The 13160-nt window shown below is 52.6% G+C and overlaps 1 protein-coding gene across 5 annotated transcripts in view; it reads left to right on the top strand.

Annotated features, from left to right (window-relative positions):
- PNPLA7 (patatin like domain 7, lysophospholipase) overlaps positions 1 to 13160 on the top strand; it is a 61128-nt gene that overhangs the window by 5970 nt on the left and 41998 nt on the right. For 4 of the 5 annotated variants that reach the window (XM_028094593.2, XM_028094590.2, XM_028094591.2 and 1 more), the window contains exons 8-13: positions 459 to 618; positions 2370 to 2450; positions 9751 to 9879; positions 10318 to 10398; positions 11184 to 11310; positions 11970 to 12113. In XM_028094593.2, the coding sequence (XP_027950394.1) occupies positions 459 to 618; positions 2370 to 2450; positions 9751 to 9879; positions 10318 to 10398; positions 11184 to 11310; positions 11970 to 12113 (722 nt within the window). The remainder of the gene's footprint in view (positions 1 to 458; positions 619 to 2369; positions 2451 to 9750; positions 9880 to 10317; positions 10399 to 11183; positions 11311 to 11969; positions 12114 to 13160) is intronic. The other variant, XM_028094589.2, reaches the window with a different exon arrangement.

Below are 13160 nucleotides of genomic sequence, written 5' to 3'. Positions count from 1 at the left end.
CTTCCCTCTGGCCGCCAGTGCAGCCTCTTGTGCTTCTTTCCTGCTGTATTTGTTTGCCTGTCAGCATTTCCATGTTCAGGAGGAAACTCAGAGCAGGTGCAGGAAGTGTGGGGCTGGATCAAAGCTACAAGCCTGGGCTTCCTTCCATCTCTGCCTGGAAACCCTGTTCCTCTTTCGAGCACTGCTTCACCGTCCTGGGCTTTTGTGTATGCCTCTGGTTCGGATTCACAGCCATGGCTCAAGAGCTCTTTGAGCTGATGGGAAAGCAGTTTACGGGAATTCCTGAAGTTTCAGCTTCAGTCCTGACAGTGACTCGGGTGGCTGGTGCTGCAGGGTCTGCACCTCCGTGAACCCCAGTTCTGTGATCTGGCCCATGGTGACGGGGGCAATGGCTCTATCTCCATCAGCCTCCTTCCCTTCTTTGTGGAAGGTCTCCCACATGTGCTGTGGTTTTTCAGGGTCCTGGGCCACTTTGAGAAGCCACTGTTCCTGGAACTTTGCAAACACATGGTCTTTGTGCAGCTCCTCGAAGGGGAACATGTCTTCCAGCCGGGGGAGCCGGATACCAGCATCTATGTGGTGCAGGACGGGCGCCTGGAAGTCTGCATCCAGGACGCGGTGAGAGTGCCTGGCAAAGTGTGTGTCGGTGGCCCAAGGGAGTGCAGAGCGAGGTGGAGGGTGTGGGTCTGCTGTGTTGTGTGTGTTTGTTTTTTAAGTAAGCTCTACACCCAACGTGGGGCTTGAACTCATGACCCTGAAATCAAGATAGCACACTCTACCGACTGAGCCAGCCAGGCATCCCTGTTGTGTTTTTACTTATATGTCTGCCATTTAAAAGATTTTTAAAAGTTTTCTATTGAAAAGTTAGTGTAAAATTTTTAAGTTTCAGTTCTTTGGGGAAAAAGGCACACTTTGTGTCAAAAGCATTGGCTCACAGTTGGCGTGCCCTTTGATATTGGTACATTACCTTTCACTTGCACGTGTGGGGGTGCCCATCGCTTAGTGGGTTCAGTGGCATTTGGTGGTTTTCCGCATTTTACCTGTTCTACGCCTTTTGAGGTGTCTCTCCTGTCTCCTTAGAACACCCTCCAGTGGTTGGGTATTGATCTGCCACCATCAGTTGCACCCACCCTTGCCTTATGTTCAAGTTTCAGATTGTGAATGATTTTAACTCTAAGAAAATAATTAAGGTATTAATTCGCTGGAAAAGATATACTTACTTTCTGCCTCTGTTGAATTACGCCCTTGAATCAGAATTGCCAGGGGGCCACCTCCAGGCTAAGCCTGTGGAGATCTTGCTTTCCAGCAGGGCGCATCCTTTGATGTGCCCAGTGGTGTGATCCAGGCTTCCCACCTCTTGTGTTGTTGAAGCAGCCACCCAGGGAGCCCCAGACTGCACGAGGTGGCCCCCTGACCTTAAGGGAGTCCCCATCTGCCTGGACCCTGGGGGTTGGCCCTGACCCAGCATGGATCCTACATGTCCTTTCTAGACACGATGTTGTCTGTGTGTGTGACTTCATCTATGCTGGACTTGATGGGATGGTGAGAAAGGAAATGGTCTTCGTCCAGCCTCCTCCCATCTGAGCCATCAGTGTCCAGGTCTGTCACCACCCAGCTGGTGAGCCTTTCCTGGAATGGAGCCTTTGGACCAGAAGGAAGGGTTCTTGGAAGGTGATCAGGGCCAAGTTTGAACAAGTTCAAAAAGGATTTTCCTGGGTCAAGCTGAGATGAAGTTCCTATACTAAATAACCACCATAGTTTCCTTTCTTTTTTAATCCAGTGGAAAAATACATCAAAATGCTGTGATTTATACCAGTAACAGCTGAGTTTGGCCCTCACAGCCTTCTTTTTTTTTTTTTTTTTTTTAAGATTTTACTTATTTATTTGACAGAGAGAGGCACAGTGAGAGAGGGAACACAAGCAGGGGGAGCGGCAGGCAGAGGGAGAAGCAGGCTCCTCACTGAGCAGGGAACCCGACGTGGGGCTCGATCCCAGGACCCTGGGATCATGACCTGAGCTGAAGGCAGACTCTTCACTGACTGAGCCACCCAGGTGTCCCTGTCACAGCCTTCTTTTTAGGTCAGCAGACTAAGTCCTTAGGTTTTGTGAAATTCAATCTAAGTCCTCCTGGTGAGGACAAGCCACAGGTTGAAGAGCCATGCTCAAGATGGACTTCCTGATTGCTCTTACTCATTGTCATGTCCTCTGTCCCCTCTGCTCTGGAGCTTATCACACCTTGAATTCCCGGAGGTCAGCTCGGGCATGGCCTAACTCGGGACAGGTGACAATGGAGGCTGGGTGGCCCAGCGGGCCTGGGCTGGGCTGAGCCTCCTGTCAGTGGATGACTCTGCCCCGCTTCCCAAGTGCAGGACGGCGCTGAGGTGGCGGTCAAAGAGGTTCTGGCCGGAGACAGCGTCCACAGTCTCCTCAGCATCCTGGACGTCATCACCGTGAGTGCCCCGGGTGCACCCAGAGTCACCTGGACAGCAGGCCCCTCAGCGCCAAGGCCAGTTCTCCCCAGTGGCGAGGGGTTGGCCTAGGATGGGAGGGACCCCCCGGAGGTCAAGGGTGTGTGTGGGAGCAACTGAACTGTGTGTTTAAGAAGAGCTGGGCATTTGCTTACGTGTTTTGACTGTTTTTTAAATGATCATTTTTTGGACTGAGTAATATATGCACATGATCCGAGACTCAAAAGGGACAAACATTGTCTAGTGAAAACATTTCCTCTCGCCCTTTGGGCCCCAAGGCTCCTCCCTAGGAGGGGCCTTCTTACGGATATTCTGTGCCAGGGGGTATCTCTGTTGTCTGCAGTTTTCTGCTGTTGAGCGTTGTGGTGGATGGTCTTGTGTGCACAGTGTTTCATGTATTTGACTAGCGGAGGCTTCCTGGGTGTGAGGGCGCGCCCCCACCCCACGCCCGAGCCACAGTCCCGCGGGGGGCGCCCAGGCCCGAGCCACAGTCCCGCGGGGGGCGCCCAGGCCCGAGCCACAGTCCCGCGGGAGGGCGCCCAGGCCCGAGCCACAGTCCCGCGGAGGGCGCGCCCCCACCCCACGCCCGAGCCACAGTCCCGCGGGGGGCGCCCAGGCCCCTCCCCCACCAGCCAGGCAGTTACCTCATGTTTGATCTTTGCCGGTCCAGTCAGTTACAAAATATCTCAGGTTGTCTTGTAATTTTTAAACGTACTATCATGGAACATTTTTTGTTTTTTTAAGATTTTTATTTATTTGAGAGAGTATGAGCAGTGGGAGGGACAGAGGGAGAAGCCGACTCCCCCCTGAGCAGGGAGCCCGATGCGGGGCTCAACCCCAGGACCCCGGGGTCATGACCTGAGCCGAAGGCAGAGGCTCAACCGACTGAGCCGCCCAGGCGCCCGTCATGGAACATTTAAACATACGCAAAAGTAGACAGAACAGTAAAATCAATCATATGTGTGTCCTGGCTGTAGAATGTCTTAGCTCAGCACACCTGTTCCCTTCTCATTAACTAGAATTTAATGTCTAATTTTCTTTTTCTTCAGAGTAAAATCTTCATACAGTGAAACAAATCTTAAACGTGCACTACCTGAGCTTTGATAACGCACACGTATGTATAGCTCCGAAGGTGTATCTGATTGTCACCTTCGAGGTTATACCTCCTGCTTTCACTTTTAGCTGTTCATTGAGGCAGCTTGTACCTCAGTTTCCCCCAGACAGTGCACAGAGGGGTCTCCAGCGTGGTTTAGCAGACCTGGGCAAGGATGCGTCCACGTGGGGCTAGGGGTCTGGGTACTTGTGTGACACTCACGATGGGTGGGGCCCTTGGTGGGTATCCTCTGATCTAGCCCTGGGCTCTTGTGTACAAGGGAGTGACAAACTCAAGACTTTGGGGGTGTCCACCGTGTTCCCCCATCCCTTTTAGGCTGGCACAGACGTGCTTTGAGCTGTGCTGGGGCCTGGGGTGGAACTGTTTTTTATAGGACTCCGGCATCTTGGTCTGCCCCCAGGACCTGGTGTGTCTTCACAAGGCACTTGGCCAGCACTGAGACAGACACCACCTCCTCTGAGCAAGGCTGACCTGTCTTGAAAGGCCAGTGCCTGTACCTAGAGCGTTGTGCTGGGAAAGGGCACCCAGAGGTGCAGGGCAGGTCCCAAGTGGCTCTGTAGGACTCTGGCTAGTATGTGTCACAATCTGTAAGGTGCACTGTGAGCCTGAGAAGCCCAGGAGGTGTAGACAGATTGTCTATCTACATGGAGATAAATTAGGGAGTTATGCAGCTCTGTACCCTCCCTCTTCCTTGGTGAGGATTAAGCAAAAAATAGCTTTGGTGGAGGCTCTTCTTGGTATTTCTTGTCTGTAGTGAGTCCTGGTCTCACTGTAATTTTGGGCTTGGACACCATTTTTGCAGCCCCAGGAGATGTGTGCTATGAGCAGACCTCCCCAGCCTGCTGCATCCCTGCCCTCCCCCTGGGGTGGCAGCCCATCTCCCTTCAGTGGGGTGGGGTAAGAAAACAAGAGTGATATTTGAGAGAAAATAGTTCTGTATTGTGATTAATTGATCATCTGGAAGGACAGAATTTTTGTCTAATAAATATTTGTGTTTGTCATTTAAAAAAATTATTTCTATCCAAGTAATATAGACAAATTCTAAAAACAGTTTTGGTGTTTTGTGAATCACAGTTGTCTGCTCAACTGCCCCCTCCCCAGGAAAGCCACTTCCATCTCCTCTTGGCTTTCTGGGCAGTCTGCTTTTCTTGCTCTTTTATAACCCTTCCATTTTAGATTCAAGTGGGCTTCCTGGCCTGGAAATGAGGGCAGACTTTCCTGATGGCTCTGCCGGCCTCCCCACCCCTCCCACCCTAGCAAAGCCACACTGAAACAATGTTGTTCACCTCAGTGAGGTTCCTTTCTTGTTTCGCCTGGAGTTCACAGTGGCCTTGGTTTTTGGGTGGCTTAGTTTTTTGTGTATGTTATGGTCTGGTGCCCTGCCCCAGTGCCCTGTGAGTTGGGCAGCCCCCGAGCCCCCAGCTTCTTGTCCAACCTGAGCTCCCGGGGCCCCTCCTCCTCATCTGGGCCCTATCCTTCTGTGTGGGGCCCTCACCTCTGCTGCCTTGGCCAGCTTGCTTGTTTTGGTGGAGCAGTTCCTGTCTGCTTCCCGAAGGGTGTGAGGGAGACAGAGTTCTGGGAACCTACAATCCAGAATGTCTTCCTTCTGTGCTGCCTCTACCTTTCTTTCTTTTTTAAGACTTTATTTGTGAGAGAGAGAGAGAGTGCGAGCACAGGTGGGGGGTGGGGGGGCAGAGGGAGAAGCAGACTCCCCACCGAGCAGGGAGCCCGACGCAGGGCTCGATCCCAGGACCCTGGGATCATGACCTGAGCCGAAGGCAGACGCCTAACCGACTGAGCCACCCAGGTGCCCCTACCTTTACCTTTCTGTTATACTTTCTGGCAGATTTCTTCCACTTCATTTTCCAAACCTTGCACTGAACTTCTAATTTCAGTCACCGCGTATTATATTTTATTTGTTTTTAACTTTTTAAAATTTTCGGTATAGTCACACACAGTGTCACACTAGTGTCAGGAGTACAATATAGTGACTGAGCACTTCTGTACATCACCCGGTGCTCATCACGACAAGTGCCCTCCTTCATCCCCAGCACCTGTTTCACCCATCCCCCCTCTGGTTATCATCAGTGTGTTCCTTATAATTAACAGTCTGTTTCTTGGCTTCTCTCTGACTCTCTCCTTTGCTCATTTGTTTTGTTTCTAAAATTCCACATATGAGTGAAATCATATGGTATTTGTCTTTCTCTGGCTGACTTATTTCACTTAGCATAATACACCCTAGGGGCTCCTGGTGACTCAGTCTGTTAAGTGCCCCACTCTTGATTTTGGCTCAGGTCCTGATCTCAGGGTTGTGAAAGCAAAGCCCACACGGGGCTCCATGCTGAGCGTGGAGCCTGCTTAAGATCCTCTCTCTCTGCTGCTCGAATGCACTCTCTCTCAAAAAAACAAATACTCTCTAGATCCATTGCGTCGTTGCAAATGGCAAGATTTCATTCTTTTTTATGGGTAACGTTCCGTTATGTGCGTGTATATGTATATATATTACACACATGTACATACACACACAGCACATCTTTATCCGTTCGTCAGACAGCAGGCCTTGGGGTTGCTCTGCATCTTGGCTGTTGTAAGTAATGCTGCAGTAAACAGACATGGAGACGTGTGTGTGTATATACACACACATTTTGCATGTATATTTTTTTACTTAGTGTTTTCATATTCTGTGGATAAATACCCAGCAGTGGAATTACTGGAGTCATGTGGTAACTGTATTTTTAATATTTTCCACACCCTTACCAACAACTGTTGTTTCTTGTGTTTTTGGTTTTAGTCATCATGTTTTTTATTTTAGGAGCTCTTCCCCCCCCCCTCCAAATTTTTTTTTTTAAATAACATTTTATTAACGAAAGGTTTTCTTTTGCTCCCTGTGTTCTCTCTTGCTCTTTTGGGTCTCTCTTCTCTTTCTATTCTGGCTTCTGTCTTTCCCATTTGTGTGGGAGTGACATCCACATTGACCTGGCTACGTCGCCAATGTGGCAGAGCCCCACACGAGCCAGAGTGAGTCACCGAAGGAGCACTACACGCAGGCAAGACTGACCTGTGAGGGCGGAGAGGTAGTCAGCACACGAGAGGGCCAGGCAGGCCGCACGGCCTCTGCTGTAACTGCTAGCTTGGCCATCCCAGTGTTCCAATAAAGACTTATTTACAAAAAAGGGCCAGTGGGTGAGATTTGGCCCTTGGGCTGAGGTTTGCCCGTTCTGGCCAATTACTGTTACCTGTCAGGACTAGGTTGATTGGGCTCAGTGGGGACATAAGGTAATCTGGGTTGCTGGAAATGCCCTATACCTTCTTTTGAGTGCTGGATATATGGGTTAATTATAAAAAGAAAAGTAGCATGAGCTACTTGGAAGCCGTCTGTGAGCCCCAGTGTGCTTAGGGTTTGTCCCCCTGGGGCTCACTGCAGGAAGGCTGGCAGGGAACCCGCAGGTCAGCGTCTGCGGGGTTTTCTCAAAAGCTGAATCTCAGAGAGGAATCTGCCAATGTCCTGCCATAGAGGAGTTGGCTTGGAGTCGGGGAAGCAGGGTGGGGTTGTCCCATCCAGGTGGACACTGTCCTCCAGCGCAGGCGTGAGATGGTGCCCGGCCCTGGGCTATGCTGAAGGTCCTGGTGCTCTGACCTGCCTGCTCACCATCTGCAGGACCCCAGCAGCCAGTTGCAGGGCGAGGCGGGGCTCGGGCCCTCCCGTGAGGATGGGTTTCACCATCTTGGCTCTGTAACCCTTAAAGAGAATGGTTCAGCTTTCATCAGACAGCTCTGTTAGCTGCCACTCTGTCACATACTTTTCACTAGCTTCCAAAATGTTGTTTACATGTCTCGTCTGCTCTTAGCTTTTGTCTTGATTCTTGGAGGTTTGTATCTTTTTAATAGAGCAGAGATTAGTGGGTGGAGATACACACTCATCTTCAAACTACCATCTTTGATGGGAGGTCGCCTTTATTATTTTTTTTTCCGGAACTAACAACGTATTCTTTTGATACCTAGGCAATTTTGATTCTTTTAGTTTTTTTCCATTTTACTGAGAAATCACTGGCACACGTCACTGTGCGTGTGTGGTGTGCAGCAGGATGTTTTGGTTTACTTCTGTTGTGAAACGATCGCCACGACAGGTCCAGCTAACACCCATCATCTCAGACACAGGTTTAAATGAGATGTGATGCGCTCCTAGGACCCCCCTTCGCAGCGTTCCCGTGTGCCCTGCGGCAGCGACGGGCCCCAGGTTGCTCGTTGTACCCCTGGTACTTGCCGTCCTGATATTCTGACTGGAACTTTGTACCTTCTGACCACCTTACTCCAACTGCCCCTTCCCTTATTACTTTAATTTTTTTACAAATGTTAGGAAATATTTCAGATATACGGGAATGCATAATAGTGAGCGACCAAGTGAGCTGTCACCCGGGTCCTGTAGCCATCGCCAAGCTGACTAGCTGTAAACCCACCTTCCAGTGTCCCCTTCCTTCCCTCAGAGGGCAGCTGTACCCTCTGCAGCGCATGGCGTGGTGGCTTTCTGCCGTGTGTGGTTCCTCCGCAGCTGGGCCTGTGCGGGTTATTAGCGTCAGGCCCCCACGTGCACGGTGTGTCCTGGTTCAGTCATCCACACCACTGTTGGTACATCCGGCTGCCGACTGACCTTCAGCCTGTGTATAGTTGGTTTTTTGTCATGCCTCTGCTGCTGGGAATGTTTGGAAAGGCATGCAGGCGTGAAGGTTTCTTGCAGGTCTACACCTGGGTCTTGTGCACACTGTCAGCAATTCAGCCTCTCTCTGTGGTTCACATAGCTTTTTGATTTTAGGTGAGGTTGAGGGTGTTGTTTTTCTAAATAAACAAGTCAATTTGGAAATAAGTAGCCCATGAGCCATCTTTAACAACAGTGGCTACACTGTCATTCCCTTTTCCCACGTTTCCCCCAAACATACACACCTGCTTTTCTCTCTGATTCTTGGACAAGGATGAGAATTGCCATCTGATGGGGTTTGTGGGCCAGCCCTCCCTTGGCTCTCCTGCGATCTCTTAGCTGCTTGACTGACTTGTGAGTGGGAGACTGGGTGAGGCCACATCGAAGATACCCCCTATACCCACTGTGTGCCCGCAGAAGGGGTGCCCGCTCTCCGCAGAGCGGCCGAGCAGTGCATAAGCGACGAGGGGGCGTGCTGGCTCCTTGGCCTCACAAAGGGGCAGGGAACCCCAGAGCCGGCCTGTACTTTCTGTCCTTTAGCTCCTGGCAGGCGACTGCTCTGTGCTCCTGTTTCGTGTGGTGCCGTTTGTGGTCTCCCAGGGACAGTTTTCTTTCTGTGAAGGATGTGAAATGAGCAGAAAGGGGAAGAAATATAACAGAGTCCCAGAGCTCACTTAGAACATCTCGAGAACCACACGCCCAGGTTCCCGACGCACAGGGCTTGGTCAGGAGGTCGGGAATACCCCAGCTCCCCCACTGTGGGCAGACTTCCCGGTGTGGCCAGCCCCATCCTGAGACTCCTAGCGCTGTTCCTGTGAACACAGACATTGCTAACAGGTTGAGAGGCTCCCCTCAGGAACCGGGGGCCAAGACTGGCCACGTTCCTCACCATTCAACCCTGACAGTGCAGACGTGGTGTGCATGTGGGCCACATGGTGCAGCCACTGTGGAGACAGCATGGTAGTTTCCTGAAAGTTAAAGATGCATATATACTGAATGGCCCAGAAGCTGTACGTGAACAGTTATGACAGCTTTATTTACAGTTACCCCAAACTGGAAACAACCCAGGTGCCCTTTAACCGCTGAGCGGCTGACACAGCCTCCTCAGCCATCAAGAGCATAACTGCTGGTGCATGAACAGCATGGCGGGCCTCAAGCTGCCGTCTCAGTGAAGGGAGAAGGGAGCCAGCCCTGTGTGATTCCATTTATGTGATGTTTTGCCGAAGGCAAAACCATCAGGACAGATGAACCCTGGGTGGCTGCCTGGAAGCAGCAGTGGACAGATAGGGCGGTGACAGCGGAGGGTGGTGTCCTGGCTGGAAAAGAGGCTTTGCGGGCTCCTAGGAGGTGCTTCTTGAGCGGGGCGAGGTGCAGCGGGGTTGTGGTGGGCGCTTCTACGCACAACCACGTGCTGGTGTCTCGTCCCTTCTGGAGACGGGGACGCTGGGAGCAGCCTGACCTTGCTGTCCTTGCAGGGCCACACCGCTCCATACAAAACCGTGTCTGCCCGTGCTGCTATCCCTTCCACCGTCCTCCGGCTCCCAGTGGTGGCTTTTCAAGGAGTTTTTGAGAAGTATCCTGAAACCCTGGTGAGGGTGGTGCAGGTGGGTCCCGTTTGCAGGAGCCCTTTCTGGCCCAGGGGCCGGGGCACCGAGCGTTTATCACAGGCTGCTGTGTTGGTCCTGAGTGTCGCAGACCCAGGAAGGCGTGTCCAGAGTGGGTGCAGGAAGGACTAAGGTGGTTTTCTGAGGGATTTGTAGTATATGTTTTACAGTAAAAGTTAACGTTCATGACCTCAGAGAGGTCTTCAGAACTCCCACTATAGCCCCCAGAGAGTTCTTGTTTTGTTATTAAACTTCTTGTTTTGAAGTAATCTTAGATTTACTGAAAACTTGCACAAATAATGCAGTTTCCTTATGCCCTAAACACTAACATCTTAGGTGACCACGGTGAGTTGTCAGGACTGGGGGCTTCGTGTTGTGACGGGGCTCGGGGGCTCTGCAGGGGGCAGTGGGCCCGGCACAGCTGGCTGTCCCCCACAGATCATCATGGTGCGGCTGCAGAGGGTCACCTTTCTGGCTCTGCACAACTACCTGGGCCTGACCACAGAGCTCTTCAACCCGGTAAGTGCAGCCTCCTGCCCTTGTCCATGTCACTGGGACCCTGGGCTTTGAGAGGGGCTTGTGGGGCCGCGTTTACTCCTCTGCCTTAAAGCCAGTGCTGGTGGATGAGCTTGATTCTCCTGAGGCCTTGTGCTAAGAAACTGTCCCACCCATGAGAGGTGGGGATGCGACTCCTCCGATGCCCATTCCAGGAGAGCCTGCAGTTTGGCCTGAATGTGGCCCCTTCAGTCACCTTGCTCCATAAGCTTGCCTGCCCCTTTCCTGTTGTTCACCCGGCACACACCGCAGAGCTGCCTGCCCGCCCGGTAGAGGCAGTCCCCTCCTGTCCCTTGGGGGTCCATCCTGCTGGCACTCTGGCTGAGGGGTCAGCTTGCTCCACCCAGAGCTGCTGTGAGCAGTAGGTGTAGAGGAGACCCTCGCGGGCCCTGCTTCGAGGGGGCCTGGATGCTGATCACTCATTACCGGGGTCAGCACTGCACTTGGGGATTCTCCCTAGTTCTGATGGGTTTCACGTTTTATCACCTTCCTTTACTGGTATTTTAGGGCACGTCCTTTTGTTTCCTACATTACTTTTCTCTTAATGAAGAACGTTAAGGTTTCTGACAGTGTTGACCACCATTTAAACTTGATAGGGTTGGCAGGGTAAAGCAAGCTGGGCTTTGGTTGCCTTAAGCCCATGCTGGTCTCTGCGCTGGTCACCACTTCTCTTGTTCTCCCAAGTGTGGCTGCTGGGAGTACCAGCCCAGGGGTGCCCCTGGAACACCTGCTGCTTTCTCACATCCCAGGAGAGCCAGGCCATTCCCCTGGTGTCTGTGGTCAGTGTGGCTGCTGGGAAGGTCAGGAGGCAGGCGTGCTGCGTCTCTGAGGATCGTCTTGAGAGACCCCTGCGGCCCCAGGAGTCCTGCGACCCAGGTACTGCCCCCAAACTGGCCTCCTGCCTGAGTCCGGGCCTCCTTCCCACCCCAGCCACCCCTCCTGTCACCCCCTCTCTGGGAGGACTAGGCTCCAGGGGAAAGCCATTCGGGGAGCAGATTCCAAGCTTCGTGCTGCTCTGAGCTCTTGAGAGGGTCCTAGATCTGGGGAGAGAAACCGTCCATTGAGGCTTCTTGGCTACAAGTCACCTTCAGGGTGAGTGTGTAACACGCAGCCATGCTAACAAATGCGGGATAGGTCACCTGTGTGTTTATAAACAAGTGGCTGGTAGGCTAGTGAGATGAAGCTGCGTAGCTCAGGGTACTTCCTGCAAGGTGGCTTTTATGTTCATTCACCTGAGGGGCCAGGGGAGCACGGAAGCGTGCCAGGCTCATGCCAGGTGTGCTTGATGGTCACCTCGATTAAAACAGTCACTGGGAGGGCGACATGCGAGGCTTCAGCCTGTGGAGGAGGCTGGCAGCAAGGGCAAGTCAGTTCAGGAAGACCTGGGGGAGGCAGAGCAGGGCCCGTGTCCAAGGTTGGCACTGCCCTGGGCAGCTGGGTGCAGGTGTTGAGGTTGTGGCCTGGGGGCCTTGAGACAAGAGGTCTGTGCACCACCATGGGGACAGAGGCCTTCCTTCCCACCCGTCCCCTCCCAGCAGATGGAGGGGGCAGCCGTGCAGCAGTCTCTGGGCCTGTGCTGAAGAGGAGCCAGTCCTTCCCGCTGCCTTCTGTCCACGAAGAGATCCCGGATGAGTTCGGCAAGGCCCAGGCAGGTGACCAGGCCCCTTTCGCTCCACCAGGTAAGGCATTGGGCACCTGAGCTTGGAGCATTTACAGGTGGGCAAGCTGTCAGGCCCAGAGGACCCTATGCCCACACTCTGGCTCTGTTAGATGCAGTGGTAAGTGTCTTGCTGCCCTGAGCATCCCGTGGGCTCCTCTCTACACTGCCCTATTTTACCCCTGCCTCGCCTCTGTGTCCCAGGGGTCCGCATCCCCAAGGCTGCACCTGGCTGCTGCAGGAGCATCTCCTCCAGTGCCATCCTTTCTCCCCTGTGCTGGGTTGTGCTCACCAGCACACTGCCATGTGGCATCCTCCACTGAAATGGGTTTCCTAGGCCCTCTGGCCCCTGAGCTACTACCAGAATGTGCTTTCATTAAAGCAGAGTTCTCAGGGCACCTGGGCGGCTCAGTCGGTGAAGGCTGTGCCCTCGGCTCAGGTCATGATCCCGGGGTCCTGGGATCGAGCCCCGCATCGGGGTCCCTGCTCGGCGGGAAGCCTGCTTCTCCCTCTCCCGCTCCCCCTGCTTGTGTTCCCTCTCTCGCTGTGTCTCTCTGTCAAATAAATAAATCTTGAAAAAAAAAAACCCTTTAAAGAATTGTCTATTTAGGGGCACCTGGCCGGCTCAGTTGGTAGAGCATGTGACTCTTTGATCTCAGGGTTGTGAGTTTGAGCCCCACGTGGTGTGGAGCCTACTTAAAATTAAAAAAAAAAAAAAAGAATTGTCTGCTTATGTTCTCTGCTCATTTTCTGCAGGGTTTTCTGAATCTATTTTGTTGATTTGTATCAATTCTTCACATGCTCTGGCTAGAGACCCTTCATCAGCTGTGTTTGTTCAGACACCTTTTTCTGGTCTCCGTCTGTCAGAGGACCCAGCCTTGTGGACTGTCATGGAGCAGGACCCGTGATGCTCCTTCATGGAAAACCAGCCGTTGCACACCCTGTGGTCTGTGTTTGGTGCCTTCCTTCTTCCTTCCTCATTCAGGGGGTCGTGAGCGTGTTCTCCCAGATCCTCTTCTGCGAGCCGAGTGGTTCCCCTTTGTTTGCCCTTCCTGCTTGGGTGTGTTCG

Source organism: Eumetopias jubatus, unplaced genomic scaffold, assembly GCF_037043125.1.
Source record: "Eumetopias jubatus isolate StellerSeaLion01/CBP00866 unplaced genomic scaffold, mEumJub1_p1.0 scaffold_15, whole genome shotgun sequence".
In the NCBI taxonomy this organism is placed as follows: domain Eukaryota; kingdom Metazoa; phylum Chordata; class Mammalia; order Carnivora; family Otariidae; genus Eumetopias; species Eumetopias jubatus.
Note: the sequence above shows the minus strand (reverse complement) of the source record. Positions and strands in the feature narration are given on the sequence as shown.